This window comes from Helicoverpa armigera, chromosome 15 (genome assembly GCF_030705265.1).
Source record: "Helicoverpa armigera isolate CAAS_96S chromosome 15, ASM3070526v1, whole genome shotgun sequence".
Lineage (NCBI taxonomy): Eukaryota > Metazoa > Arthropoda > Insecta > Lepidoptera > Noctuidae > Helicoverpa > Helicoverpa armigera.
Window position 1 is genome coordinate 7,343,627 of NC_087134.1, and position 13,808 is coordinate 7,357,434.

The 13,808-nt window shown below is 38.0% G+C and overlaps 1 protein-coding gene across 1 annotated transcript; it reads left to right on the forward strand.

The window, feature by feature from the left end:
* The first annotated feature begins 429 nt into the window (after positions 1 to 429).
* On the forward strand, positions 430 to 12,751 carry LOC110370549 (uncharacterized). The gene is made up of 7 exons (XM_021326401.3): positions 430 to 713; positions 5,007 to 5,176; positions 6,058 to 6,257; positions 7,105 to 7,284; positions 8,843 to 8,957; positions 9,326 to 10,528; positions 10,612 to 12,751. Exons 2-7 carry the CDS (start codon positions 5,032 to 5,034, stop codon positions 11,013 to 11,015), a joined length of 2,247 nt encoding a protein of 748 aa, XP_021182076.3. The 5' UTR covers positions 430 to 713; positions 5,007 to 5,031; the 3' UTR covers positions 11,016 to 12,751.
* The last annotated feature ends 1,057 nt before the right edge of the window (positions 12,752 to 13,808 follow it).

Here is a 13,808-nt window from a genome sequence, read left to right on the forward strand (position 1 = left end):
ATTTTATAATCGCCTCTTAGAGTGGTCTCAAACAGCCGGAATGGCTGAATTTCTGTTGGTTTTTGCTACTGTTGTTCTACATACTCCGCGTGCCAGACGCACAGCAGAAGCTTCTTGTCACGTTGCCGCTGTTCGTGCAGCAAGCACAGTAAGCGGGCGGACTTTTGACACCCCGCTGTATGCGTTTTATCCTGACGTTATAATATGTAATAAACGACATGAGATTTAAGAGTCAAATTCAAACGACAACTTAATTGCCGAGTTGGGCAATGTCGACTGGCTCGACCATCGAGCTTAGAATTATAGGCTCGACTGCTGTTTCACTGCGAGTTTTGTAATCGTGTGCAATGCCCTTTAAGTATTTTTTACTGTGGTAATGTTGAAAACGATGTGGACGTCATTATGTCAAAATCAAATGTTATGTATAATCTGTGTCCGCCGTGTCCGGTAGTAGTAAGTAAACGTCAAAACAAAATCCCAAAATTTTGTTCTACTATTTTTTATTTTCTTAAATATTTACTGGGGCTTTATCGCATTTGTTGGAAGTTGATCGCAGCTGTGATTATGAAATGTGTATAATATTTGTTTGTGATAATTGGAAATCAGTTCGGAGCTATCGCATTGTTATTTTGGGTGAACTATTTTTGTCCGCTCTAGTTTCGGTGCATTGGAATAAATTTTGACATCCAGGAAAAGAATGTTCTTCCTGTACGGTAAGTTCGCTAGACCCTAGCATACATTATAGTTAACAGCTGTAGACTAGAATTAGGTTAAATCTAATATGAATCGCACATTGGTACGTCGCGTGGGAGTATGATCATTAGCATATTTTTTGCGTCGTCGCTTTCTTGGTTTCATTTAATGCAATAAATTACTATCCAGATTAATGTCTAATTTACACACTATATTTTGTCTTAAATTAGGATTTAAGTCTTAAAAGAGCTATTTAGAATGGTTTTAAGTTACAGTGTGATAATCTACACCTTATCATAATATAATTTAGTGGGTATGAATTTGAGTTTGGTTTTCCAGTTTATTGAATTGGAGTAAATTAATTGAGTAATGGGGTTGCATAATAAGAGTGGTGCTTGTGTACAAACATGGTACACTGTCATAGTGTTATGATTTGCTATTGTTTACATTAAGTTCATGAGTCAATCCAGTGGGAAGCAGGTGACATGAGTACCTAAAATGTTTATATAATTACTACAGCTAAACTATCTGTATTTAGTCAATGTTAATATAATATTTTGATTCATGTGAAGCTTGTATTCTATTTTAAAATCTTAAGGGCTTCACAAATTCCAAATTCTTATTAAACAGATTATTTCATATTTAGAATTTGAACACAATCTGTGCTGATACTTACTAGGATAGAAACTAGGTTAATAATTAGTTCTTTTTCCAGAGCAGGTCAACTGCATAAAAGTATCTAAAAAAATATATAATTTCTTCATTACGTTATTCTCAGTTTTAGAGTTATAATATAAATTTCTGCCTGATCAATAGTACAGTTATCAAATACTATACAAAGAACAGCCAGTAATCTATGACTCATATAAATACACACGCTATATCTACAGCTATCTTATCACAAAATTATATGTTACCTACAAATTGACTTCTACATTTGTTATCAATGTGAAACCATTATCAGTCCATCAACCCGATACTTAGATATAACTATTTTGATAGAAATCTTTAATTCTGATGTTTAAAATTTTTCCTTATTTACTTAAAGACAGACATATTATACAACTAGTGGTTTGCTGCTATTTCTTATCTGCTTCCCATATTTCGAAAATATTATAGCCTATGGCACTCTCATTTAACACAGATTTCTATTGCTGAAAGAGTTACCAAAATCGTTTCAGTTGATCCAAGGATATACCTCTATAATTGGTATTATGCCAAAGATTCGGTAACTAAAAGAACTATACATATATTGTTATTTACCAACCACATACGATTTTTCGAAACAGTTGCTGTATCACAGAAACTGGGGTATTGTACCAAATAACCATAAATAGGGTACTGTACTCTAATTCTTGGAATTTTAGTTTTTATAGTACGCTGCAACAAAGTACACTAAAATACTCTATTCAATATTTCATCTATCCTAAAAAGAGGTGGCAACCCTCAGCAGTAACATAGATGAGTATTACGATCAGTCACGTAATAGTCAGATTATGATATATCTGACACTATTCTGGTCCAACCACAGACTGTCATTTGATCAGACCACAACTACTAACAACTAACAAGCCTTTATGGAATGTTTTGCTCAGTATTATCATATTTCAAGACTGGCTTCAACGCTAATTGACTTGTCACCTCCATTCTTATCCAGCGGACTGCAATTATGCTATCAGTCACTCTGAATCATTATTTAAATGAGACATTAACTTAATGAACTGATTAACATTTGTTTGGCTTCGTAAAGTTGTTAGGAAATTGTAAATGTTACTGAATAAGGTCAACATGTTAGCTATTTTAAGTTATTGTCTTTGTTTACATAATTTTGTCTATTTTTACTAATTTTATTTGACTCTTATGACCTACTATGCATATTTGGTAAATACATCAGTCTGTATTCTACTTAACGTTTCATTCCACAGCTGTGATTAATCCTTAAATTATTTGAGTCAGAATTAAAACTCTACGCCATACAAAGTCCACACGATAACAAATAAATCATCAATACAATACATTGCAATATACTGAAATACAACATAATATCGAGTAACATAATTCCCGCATTGTCATCAATGGACGGAGTATCGGCATCAATGTATTTGCTGAACAATGCTTGCATGACTCACACCCGTATTGTGCGCTTCGAACTTCAATAGATGATTGACTGCGAAGACTGCCGACCCCCTCGCATTATGCTCGGTGTATGCCAGAGCACGGAACGGTAATACCTTGGTCCTTTTAACAAGACAAAGGGTCTGCAACTTGTGTGTTTATTGAATGCTGGCGTGTCCCCTTGGTAGTGTCGGTCGTCAATGGAACAATAAATACCTATTTTCATAATAAGAATGATTTTTATGAATGACCCAATCGCTAGTACAGTGCTCTTTGCGTAAAAGAGAGCTCGTCCATCGAAACAAGCATACGTGTTTCAATTCAACGCATGACTAAGATAGGAAGTAAATAAATAGTAGGAAGCAATAAAATACCCACATAAATACGCAGCTGCGTTTGCCATTTTGTTTAAAAAAAGATGCATATAATTTATTCGACATCTGTAGGTCGTTGGCAATCGTGAAGGGCATAATCCCTTTTCGCATACACGAGTATGTAAATACCTACACAGTTGAGCGGATCACACTGCGATCAATGCAGTAGAAACTTGCAAAGAAAACATTCACAATGACGCTAGCCGTTCTGTCGCAGTCCGCCTTGACCCTGACTGCCAGAGCTTACATCCATATCAATGCGATTTAAACCTTAAAGGCCTGAAAATAAAGCATATTATCCTTTATTATAGTCATTGCATTTGCGTGCCCTCCTCTGCATGATACACGAAGCAGTTTTTTAAAATTCTCTTCGCATTAAAGTTGCGTTCGACCTCTGTTTCTGTTCTTTGTTTGATAACAATGTTTGTCGTCATGGATACCAGTCCGTTCTGTTTTTCTGATTGCGGGCTGTGCGTGATTTTATTGTTTATGGAAAGTAAATAAAAGTGCGTTAACAATGTAACACAGACATTATTGTTAGCTGTTTTGAACTAACTTTCCAGATGGATTTCAAATAGTTTTCGACCTGGTACCGTTTTCTACCAAATACCTAGTACAGTGGGATTTTGTTTTCTTTTTTTCTGAGTAGATCTAATGGTTTGCAGCCAGTATTTCCAATACACACAGTACTCATGGAAGGTCATAATATTATTTATGATTTTATAATTGAAGTCGATGTCATCAATAACTAACAAAAACAATTGAACAGTGATGACTCACGTCGAGACTAATGAGTCATCAGTCAGGGTCGAGATTCAGAGCCAATTCTGGTAGCATCCTATATTCAGGGCTTTATCCTGAATCATCTAAAAGGTAGTTCCCCGATTATCAAACCTTAATGAACTATCTTCCTCAGATTTTAGCTACTGATGAAACTAGCTATGCGAACTACTCGATAACCATCACGCTATAAGTAGGTACTTGTGTAATTTATAGTATATCCAGAAACATTACGATAGTATCGGTGAACATTTAAATGTCAGATATCAGTGAACTAATTTCCGACGTTATATTTAACTGCACTGAAAGAAATGTAGGTTAAACTGCAAAACACTGAGTGGTTTGAAATGATTTACTCACCTAAACATTTGTGATGCGGTTTAGTTATTGTGCCAACTCTTACCACGACTGGCATGCGTGAAAAGAGAAAACTGAAACGAGATACGAATGTCCTAGTAATGAAGTATTAGTGATAAGTTCGTCTTATAGGTATTTGTACAAATGGTTTAAAATACTCCTTACTTACTCGTCTAATTACGAGATAGGTGAAATCCAGCCTATTTCGTTCATTTAGGGTCTTAATATTGCACATAAAAGATTTTGAAAAAGGTAGCTCTTTGATTACTTCTCGGCAATTTCTGTTGCCACTTAAACATAACTCTAGACATCAGATGAAACATACATACCTTCAAAAAAATTAAACACACCAGACGTGATTGTATTGACTCAAGAAATTCGTAAACTGTTGTGTTTTGAAATCGCGTCCCAGCCTATCGCCGGTGGCTCTCGTTTAAGGAGATCAGACAGTTGCGTAGGACATATTATAGATAGTGCACAAGCATTTACCCAGACATAGGTGCACCCTATTCCTTCTCTCTCGTAGTCCGACGGGACAGCAATCCGACACGACCGGAAAGAGACCGGTGTTTGATACGTATGATCTGAAAATTTACTTCTTTAAGACCCGGCAAACCTAAAAATGTGATTGTGACGTTTCTTCATCATTTGGACAAGGTCTTATTTGGCACCCGTTTGTCTCCCCAGTTGACCCCTGACCTGTCCAACTGTGATGGTGATGTCGTGTTCCGGGATGGGCGACGCGGTGCTGCGGGAGCGGCTGCCCACGTTATGGCGCCGCATCGAAGACGCGCACTACAGCTACCTCGAGACGGATGACAGCCCTGATAAGTTGCAGCAGAAGAAGAAGCTTGAAGGTATGCCTTTCATAACTTGGCTCAAGAAAGGGCAACATAAAATTTGACTCCATCTATCCAGCGCAGCGTAGGACGTCCACCAACAAGGTGGACAGACGACCTTATAAAGGTAACAGGTATCTGTGGAGATCCAAGGGGGAGGCCTATGTTCAGCAGAGGACGTCCTACGGCTGAGATGATGATGATGATGATCCAGCCTTTTACGGGGAGCGACTGAATGTCTGACCTCCTCAATACAATACCCCTTGATCAGACTGGTTGACAGACTGAAACATTTCAATAATCTTTATCTTCTGTGGATTGTTCAACGTACGTGTATAAAGACATAATTTAAGCACTAAAGAAACGCAGCGAAATCCTGCTTATTGTCTCAACTTTGGGTGAAAGTTTATTAGATAAGACAGTCATTGTTTTCAATTTTGAACGCTTTCGAATGTCAGCAACAACTGGCACGTTAGAAAGAAGGTTGAAGTAATTGTTGTTGAAGTAATTTGCTAGGTCGAATCCTTACGCTGGTGTTTTAGAAGCGAACTTCACAAACACATTTCACCATTCTATCTAAATGATGATGAAATCCTTAGAAGCAAGCTAGAAGTTTGTTACCTTCTACATCGATAGATAGAAAAATACTAGGACCTTTCTGTGAATGAAGTTTCGCAACTATCTACTCCATATCTTTTTTAACACGCTTATATTAGCTTCACCTGTAACTAACTATGCATGTAAGAAAATCTTGGAATCTTAATTTGACCCACTTCTCGGTCTTCGATTAGGATGAAATTTTGCACATGATCTGAGTTCTGATGACAATACATCACAAGCGTGTTTTTTAGGTTTTATAATTATACATTTTTACTTATTTATACTTTTTTCCATTCCAGATTACATAATAGAGTACCTATCATTAGTGCCTCACGAGTGCAAGTTCGGGCTATCGGAGACCGGCAAAGTGTTCCAAAGGACGTTAAACGAGTTGCCCGAGTTCAGTGCGTACCGCGCCGGGCTGGGCTGGGCGGCGCTGGCGAGGTATGCCGCCAACTTGCTGGCCCAACCTTGGAGGAAGGAGTATAAGGTTATACGGGTGAGTACCAGGAGTATATGAGGGTTAGGAACCTATGGATATAAAAAAGGCTTGCTTATGATATCTGAATGATGTCTATCTTTAATCCATCCAAACCAATACTGTGTAATTTTCTGACAGAGTATATCTTCAAACTTTAAGTTTGTGTTATTTGAAAAATCCTTGTCAATATTCACAAACAGATGACCCGTTATTTCGACCCCTTTAATACAAAACGACGTCGTAAAAAGTATGAGTTTTAGCGCTACAGTTTAACCTTCCACCACCACCAACCACCTTCTTGAAGAAAGTAATTCATATTGTACGAGTATATTTGCGTTTTACAATGTATAGAACAGTTGTTACAAAATGGCTTAGAGATAGAACAATCGTGGACAAACAAAAGCTAGTGGTTACAAAGTACTTGTTTACTTTGAAAATTGAATATAACAATCATAGTAAACAGTTATTTGTACGAAAATTGACGTTTATGTTGTCGGTGAACTCGGACCTAAAACCTTTTTTTAACTGGCCCTTTTTTTGCGACTTCTTCTTCCTCCTTTCCTGTTCCCAATTTTATTTGGGGTCGGCGCAATATGTCATCCTCTTCCATTTTTCCCTATCACTCGTCATACTGACACTCACTCCCTTCCTAGACATCTTTCAGGGAAGCCATCCATCTTTTCTCTTCCTCTTCCTCTCCATCCATCTACATTCATCTACATTCATACTTAGCCCTTTTTTGTGACTGATCCTTATTATTTATTTTTAACACGCTTATTCATTGTGTCGATAAATAGGTATATTTTATTTTCTTTCTTTTTTCTTTCTAAAACACCTACTTTAATGCAAACCTATCTTTTCCCAGCTATACTGCGGGTACTTCAAACACGAAGTGGAAGCCAATATGGTGGGTGCAGAAACTCTCCTGCATGCCATGGGCTACAAATCCATGGGAGCTGGTCGGTTGGAGCTCGACGGACCCATATGTCCCGATATGGTAGCCGCCGTGTCGAGGGATGCTCTCATCGCGCAGTGTGAATGTCAGGTAATATTCTACGTTTTTATCTATCTGTACTAATATTATAAGGCTGAATTAATGGGTATAGATTTGTAAAATCTAACCGGGTTGAGGAGGTCAGATAGGCAGTCGCTTCTTGTAAAGCACTGGTACTCAGCTGAATCCGGTTAGACTGGAAGCCGACCCCAACAAAGGTAGTAGGGAAAAAGGCTCGGAGGATGATGATTTGTAAAATCTGATAAACAAAAATAAATAGTCGCATCTTTTTAAGTAATTCAGTTCAGTAGTTTCGAAGTTTTCAGGGTGCAAACAAACAAAAAAATATTTCCTCTTTATTATATCAGTATAGATTTCAGTAGATAGATAAATATAATTACTGTTATTCTGCTTCGGTACCGTTATTTATTTCCGGAAATAACGATTAGCTGTAGTCATACTTCAGATACAATGGAATGTTTTTCATACTCATGTTTTGAAAGCTGGCGGAATAATTATTGTTTCATAAGAATTCTATACGTTATTTTTTTATAAATAAACATACAAATAGAGGATTTCCGAGATAGCTTCATTACGCTTTGTTAGTCTTTACGAAATGCCGTACGAGTTAGTAGTGAGTCGATTTTTATAATTAATATTTTTTATTGTTGATAAAAACAAATCAATTAACTATTAAACGAATCAAATATTATTGTGGTAAAATCGCGTGGTTAATAAAATGTTCAAATTATTATTGTGTACGTGGTATTAAAAGTAAAATCGTATTTAGTTAGCCCGAAGAAATCGTGATGTCTTTTGTAAGTCTCATATCGTGATCTCTCTAGTGTGTTAGATAACCTCAAAAGGCATCATCTGCCGTTTCTTATAGACAGCTTTATGTACAAATTTCTCCGGTTTTGGTGGACCTCTGCTATATTTCTCCGCTTTTCCAAAGCTCGACATAAAAGTACGCAGTCCTTTGCAGAAGCATAGTAATCGAAACTAAAAAAGTCTCTAAAAGAAAACCTTTAGTATAGCAGAAGAATGTGAAGTGAGGTCCACGTTTCAATGTTAGTCTGAAGTATAAAAAGAAAAGAAAAAAAACTGAAGCATGAAGAGTCTCCACGGTTTTGCCAATAAGGTTAAAAAGGTAAAAAAAATAAAGTATGTAAACTATGTAAAAATAAATGTGTGAGCTAATGAGCGTTACTATTTTACTAATCAGCTAGGCAGAAATATTGTAGCTCAATGTACGAGCACAGCAAGCGCAAATTATACTGTTATCATGACATAACCTCTCCTGGACCAAATCTTCGAACTGTGGTTAATGTTTAGAGTCTGATAGTCTTTTAGGAACTTATCTGACAGAGAAAGTATAACCTTTGGTTTCACAGGTCTTGGATAGTAATATTTGGTAGAGGTTATAAGCGGCGTTTATCAAAATAGGTTGAAAATCAGCTTTTTGAAGGTCAAGAACCGCCCAAAAACCGCCCACCCTTCACCTCTTCCCGTGTGCTTTTTCTAGGAGGATGAATACTGGAACAAATTCCACACAATTCTGCGTGTATGGTTTGTTTATTGTTCTAACATAATAGTTGTATTGTTACAGATAATGTCTCAGATGTGGGAGGAGGCGTGGTCGCGCGGCTGGCGGCTGTCGTGGCGCGACGTGCAGCGCGAGCGAGCCGCCGCGCCTGCTAGGAAGCATTGCGAGTATTCTGACGGTATGTACAGTTTGTTTATTTTAGTGGTGTTAGTAGCTTGTGAGTGATAACTGCTTATAGTTATTGTAGGTTAAAATGTTATAAAATATATTTCACAAAATATCATGAACATCTTTATTTCTAACACTTATACGAATATTAGACGTTTAAATAATACGTTTTGGATTTTATCGCGTTTATATTAATGTTATTTAATTCCGACGTTTCAGATCCTTTACAGCATCCATGGTCAGATGGGGTTAAATAATATTAATATAACCGCGGTAAAATCCGTAACAATAGTTTTATTTACATATTATAAACATTTTTAAAGGTTTTCACTTGATTTAGTTAATGACATAAGTTTCAATATAGCTTTTACATTCCAGGTTCAGAAATATACTCGAACATACCAACGACGGTTGCCGACGCCTACCGAAGCCGTCTTACCGACGACCGATACCCGACACAACACTGCAACCACGTGTGCGACGATACCTCCCCAGAGCCCCCGCAGTTGTTACCCTGCTCCCCCTACATGGTTCCCCCCATGTTACCCCATATGATGTACCCCTTACCCCAACACGTGCACCCCGACGTACCCGTAACACTCCCTCAATGTAACACTATACCTGTAATGACTCCCTACGGTGTCCCTTACTACTACCCTGTACAATCCCCCTACATGCTTCCAACCCCAGTCTACGCCCCCATAAAGCACGCAGCCACAGTCCCCGTTAACGGTTACCCACCGATGGCACAGTACAGGTACCCCGCTGTCCCTACCGCGCAACTCATCGAACTAGACACCCCCTCAGTTTACGAGAACGGTAAATTCGAAAGGTATAAAGACGACGAAAGGAGTCACAAGAAGAGACATCCAGAAACTTCTAGAAGAAATAGCACGTCCAAGTCTGGATTAAGTGACGTTTCATTGCCCAGTTTACCACGGTCAGATACGCAACCAGCGCTCAGTAAGGCGAAGGAAGACGGCATGGGGACTTACGAGAGCTGGGATTATGTATTTAGGAATTTATCGAGCAAAGACCAAGAGGGGGACGGACGGAGTCGATTCTCGCCGTCACTCGACAGGGATTCGAGGACGCTCGACAGGCTAGACAGAGAGGAGAGGAGGGCCAAGTACCAGCCGACCACCCTGGACTTAGAGGACGGTCTACAAGCGTTGAACCTCGACCGCTCTTACGATGAGGAAGTCTACCGAACAGCTAAAGTGGAGAACTTGATGAGGATGAAACAGGAACAAGAAGTAAAGAGAGCGAGACAATTGGCGAGGAAGCAATCCGATGGGAAAGTGAAAAAGCCAGAACCTATAGGGAACCCAAAAGCCGATGCCTTGATAACCCCCAAAGTGGCACCGGATAAGGTGAAACTTCTTTCCAAGAAGGATATCAAAGAGAGAAAGGAGATTATAAAGCAGCAGAGCGCAGTAAACGGGGCGGGGCCTAATACAGCTGAAGTTAAGAAAGTGAAAAAACCGCTAAAGTTTGTGGCCGTTGAGGCGGACAAGCCGAAAACAAAAGCTTTGGAGAATGGGATTCATAATAATGCACACAGTTCCAAAAGTAATCCAGGTGAGGTTTTTCGCACAGCTTTAATTGTTTTTTTTTTTACTTTATATGAAACTGTATCTAATGAATTTCTTTCTTACTTCCAGTTCCAAACGCACACCCATCGAACTACGACCTAAAAGCACAACTAATAGTATCACTGGACGAAACAGACCACGTGAGACGTTCACCACCGAAGTCGCAACAAAATGGCGACCGCGACCGGCCCGCCAGTCGGACGCCCAGCCAACACAACAGCGAGCGGGACAGGCCTGACAGCGGGCCCAGTGACGTGAAGAGAGACAAGTGGGAGTGTGGAACATGCACGTATTTGAATAGGGGGAGCATGCAGGCGTGTGAGATGTGCGGTAAGTCGAAACGAGGGCCTGAGATTCAGCCGCTGCGGTCCGGCGGCCGCGAGTGCCCCGCCTGCACGCTGGTCAACGAGCGAGACGCAAAGGTGTGCGACGCATGCGGCACCAGTCTAGAACATTGCCCCACCTACATATAAAAAACCTACCGTCTCGAGACGTCATCGAAACTTTCGGGTTGCCAACTTACATCTAATCATTATTTAGTATTATTTTAATTATCTTGTTACTGTTATAATATGAATGCACAATTTTTCTTTTTCTACAATTTATTATTATTATTTGCAGCTAGCTGCAGTTTGTAGTTTATTTAAATTATGAATGTTTGTACACATTGAAAATGTGTTATTGTGCAGCTAGAAGTATTATGAAGTATTCGATTCAGTTCTTCATATTTATGAGTATATTTACAAATCATAATGGTTCCTTATACATAATTGGTTATTAATTGTCAGATTGAAATATGGATGTTACAATGTGCGCGTTGAATATTTTACCATTTGATTGTAAAATTAGATTTAACGTTGCCACTGGCAATTGTTTATGAATTTGAAATTATTGTTTGTGACTTAAATTAAACTGAGTTTAAACAATAGTTAGAAGTGTGGCCATGGAATAAGCGACCACAAGAAAGATGGGCAGCCTAATTTATTTCTGTGCTGCTGCTTACTTTGAAATTAGAATGTGTTTTGAACTCAGATATTGCATTTTTTACATATTATTTGTTGCCTGTGACTAACATTTTGTTGTTTGAAATTTAATATAACTGTTTAAAATAATATCACTGTTAAGAAAAATATATAGCAATAATTAGTAATTTAGATGTAGCACATATTTATTGAGTGATAATGATGGTCGTAGTTTATGGACTAAACGACTTCCTTTAAATTAATTTAATTAATTGACGCTTGTTTCATGGCCGTTAAAATAACATAAAATATAATTATTGCTCATAATCATTGTTTAACTAACAGATGTATCTAATACAAGTTATTAATATAAACAAATCTTTATGTGACGTAGCTGTTACTAAATTATGTTGGATGATATCGCTTGACGACAGGGTAACGTTGAATGAATGTAAGCTGTTGATTATGTACCACTTGCACTGGTTACGTTTGACAAGATGGCGGCGCCGAGGATAGCTCGACTCTTAATCATTATGATTGTAATAATAGTGTTCGTTTATTCGCCTTCTATAATGCTTTAATGTTAGTTGAGATAGATAAAAAACGCTTTTTCGATTTATTATTACATATAATATAAATTATTGATCTGTGTATATAATTGTTAGAGTTGTAAATAGTAGGATTTAAATGAATATTTATTTAGATGTTTGGAGTTTTTATTTATTTTGGACAGAAGTTAGTTTTAAATCATAGTGATACATACTAATAATGGGAAATTATAACATCATTATGAGGGTGCGTTTGTTATAAAGTAATAAATATAATGTAATTTTATGATCACAGTCTAATTAATATGCACAGTGTAACGATAAAAAATATAAATTATACCATTACGATGAAGAAAGGCGCAACTGCAAATATTGAAAAATTTTATCACTATAGTTTGTAGTTTAAAAATTGGGAGTGGTATTTATAGAAAATAGAGTATCATTTGCACATACGCCTTTCTTCAGAATGGTGGCGCGATCGTCATAGATTAGGCGTTTAAAGCACTGAGGACGTGTATTTTTCTATAATAAAACAGAATTAGATTTTCTCATACGTGATAGATTTATATAAAGAAAATATTGTGCTTGATTTTCAGTTGCCTTTAGTTGTTCGAATGAGACACGTAACGTCGAAAATTATGACAAATGCGAATAGACGACATGTAATACAATGAAAAAATAAATACTATTGTTTTATGATTTTTTGAGTTTTATTACATAACCTTTCTAGACAAATACCTAAAAAGTTTTAAAATTTCAGTTTCTGTTTAAATTCACTTTAACAAGCCAGTGATGCCCAGGACGTGGTTAACGCACGCAGCGTAGACGAACGCTGTGTCGTGGAAAAAGCTGACAAATTGTCCACTAATATATGCCAGTCTAATTAGAGAGGTATGTATCATACAAGACTGTTTTTTAGGGTTCCGTACCCAAAGGGTAAAACGGTTTTCGCTCCTCTGTCCGTCCGTCCGTCCGTCTGTCACCAGGCTGTATCTCATGAATCGTGATAGCTAGAGTTGAAATTTTCACAGATGATGTATTTCTGTTGCCGCTATAACAAGAAATACTGAAAACTAGAAAAAAAATAGTTGGGGGCTCCCATACAACAAACGTGATTTTACATATAGAATATTACTTTGGATGGTACGGAACCCTTCGTGCGCGAGTCCGACTCGCACTTGGCCGGTTTTTCTACTTTTGGAAGATGAGAGAGGTTGAAAAAAGATGACGAGCGTATTTTAACCATGTCGGATTAACGAGACGTGAAACGCCGATCCACGGCGATTTTGCGGTAGGCCACGTTCACACGGCGACCATTCGATTCGATTTTTTCACGCATACGGTTTTACCGTATACCATGCGATCGTTTACACGGCAACCATTCGATTAGATTTTTTCATGTATACGGTAAAAATGTTCAAGAGACTGCAGCTTGTTGTATAGCGAGTCGTGTGAACGATACAACATGAACATAAGCGCCACTGCGTGTCGTATTCGATAAAATCGTTTCGAGACGCGGCGTTTCGGCGACAACTTCGCACGGTATACGTTAAAATATATTTCTCGAACACGGGATTTTCCCGTATGAACGCCGCGCCGTTTAAACAATTTTTAAGTTTTCATATATATATTCTGTTGTCACTACTCTATTCGATAACATCTCGTACCTATACGGTATACGGGAAAATCGCTGTGTGAACGTGGCCGTACCTTACGACACGTTGCACGACGGATGCAGTGTGACGTGGTGTTGACG

Coding starts and splice junctions, on each gene's coding strand:
- LOC110370549 (XM_021326401.3), top strand. CDS start 5,032: ATGGTGATGTCGTGTTCCGGGATGGGCGACGCGGTGCTGCGGGAGCGG. Junction 5,177..6,057: donor GCAGAAGAAGAAGCTTGAAG/GTATGCCTTTCA, acceptor TTTCCATTCCAG/ATTACATAATAGAGTACCTA. Junction 10,529..10,611: donor CAGTTCCAAAAGTAATCCAG/GTGAGGTTTTTC, acceptor TCTTACTTCCAG/TTCCAAACGCACACCCATCG.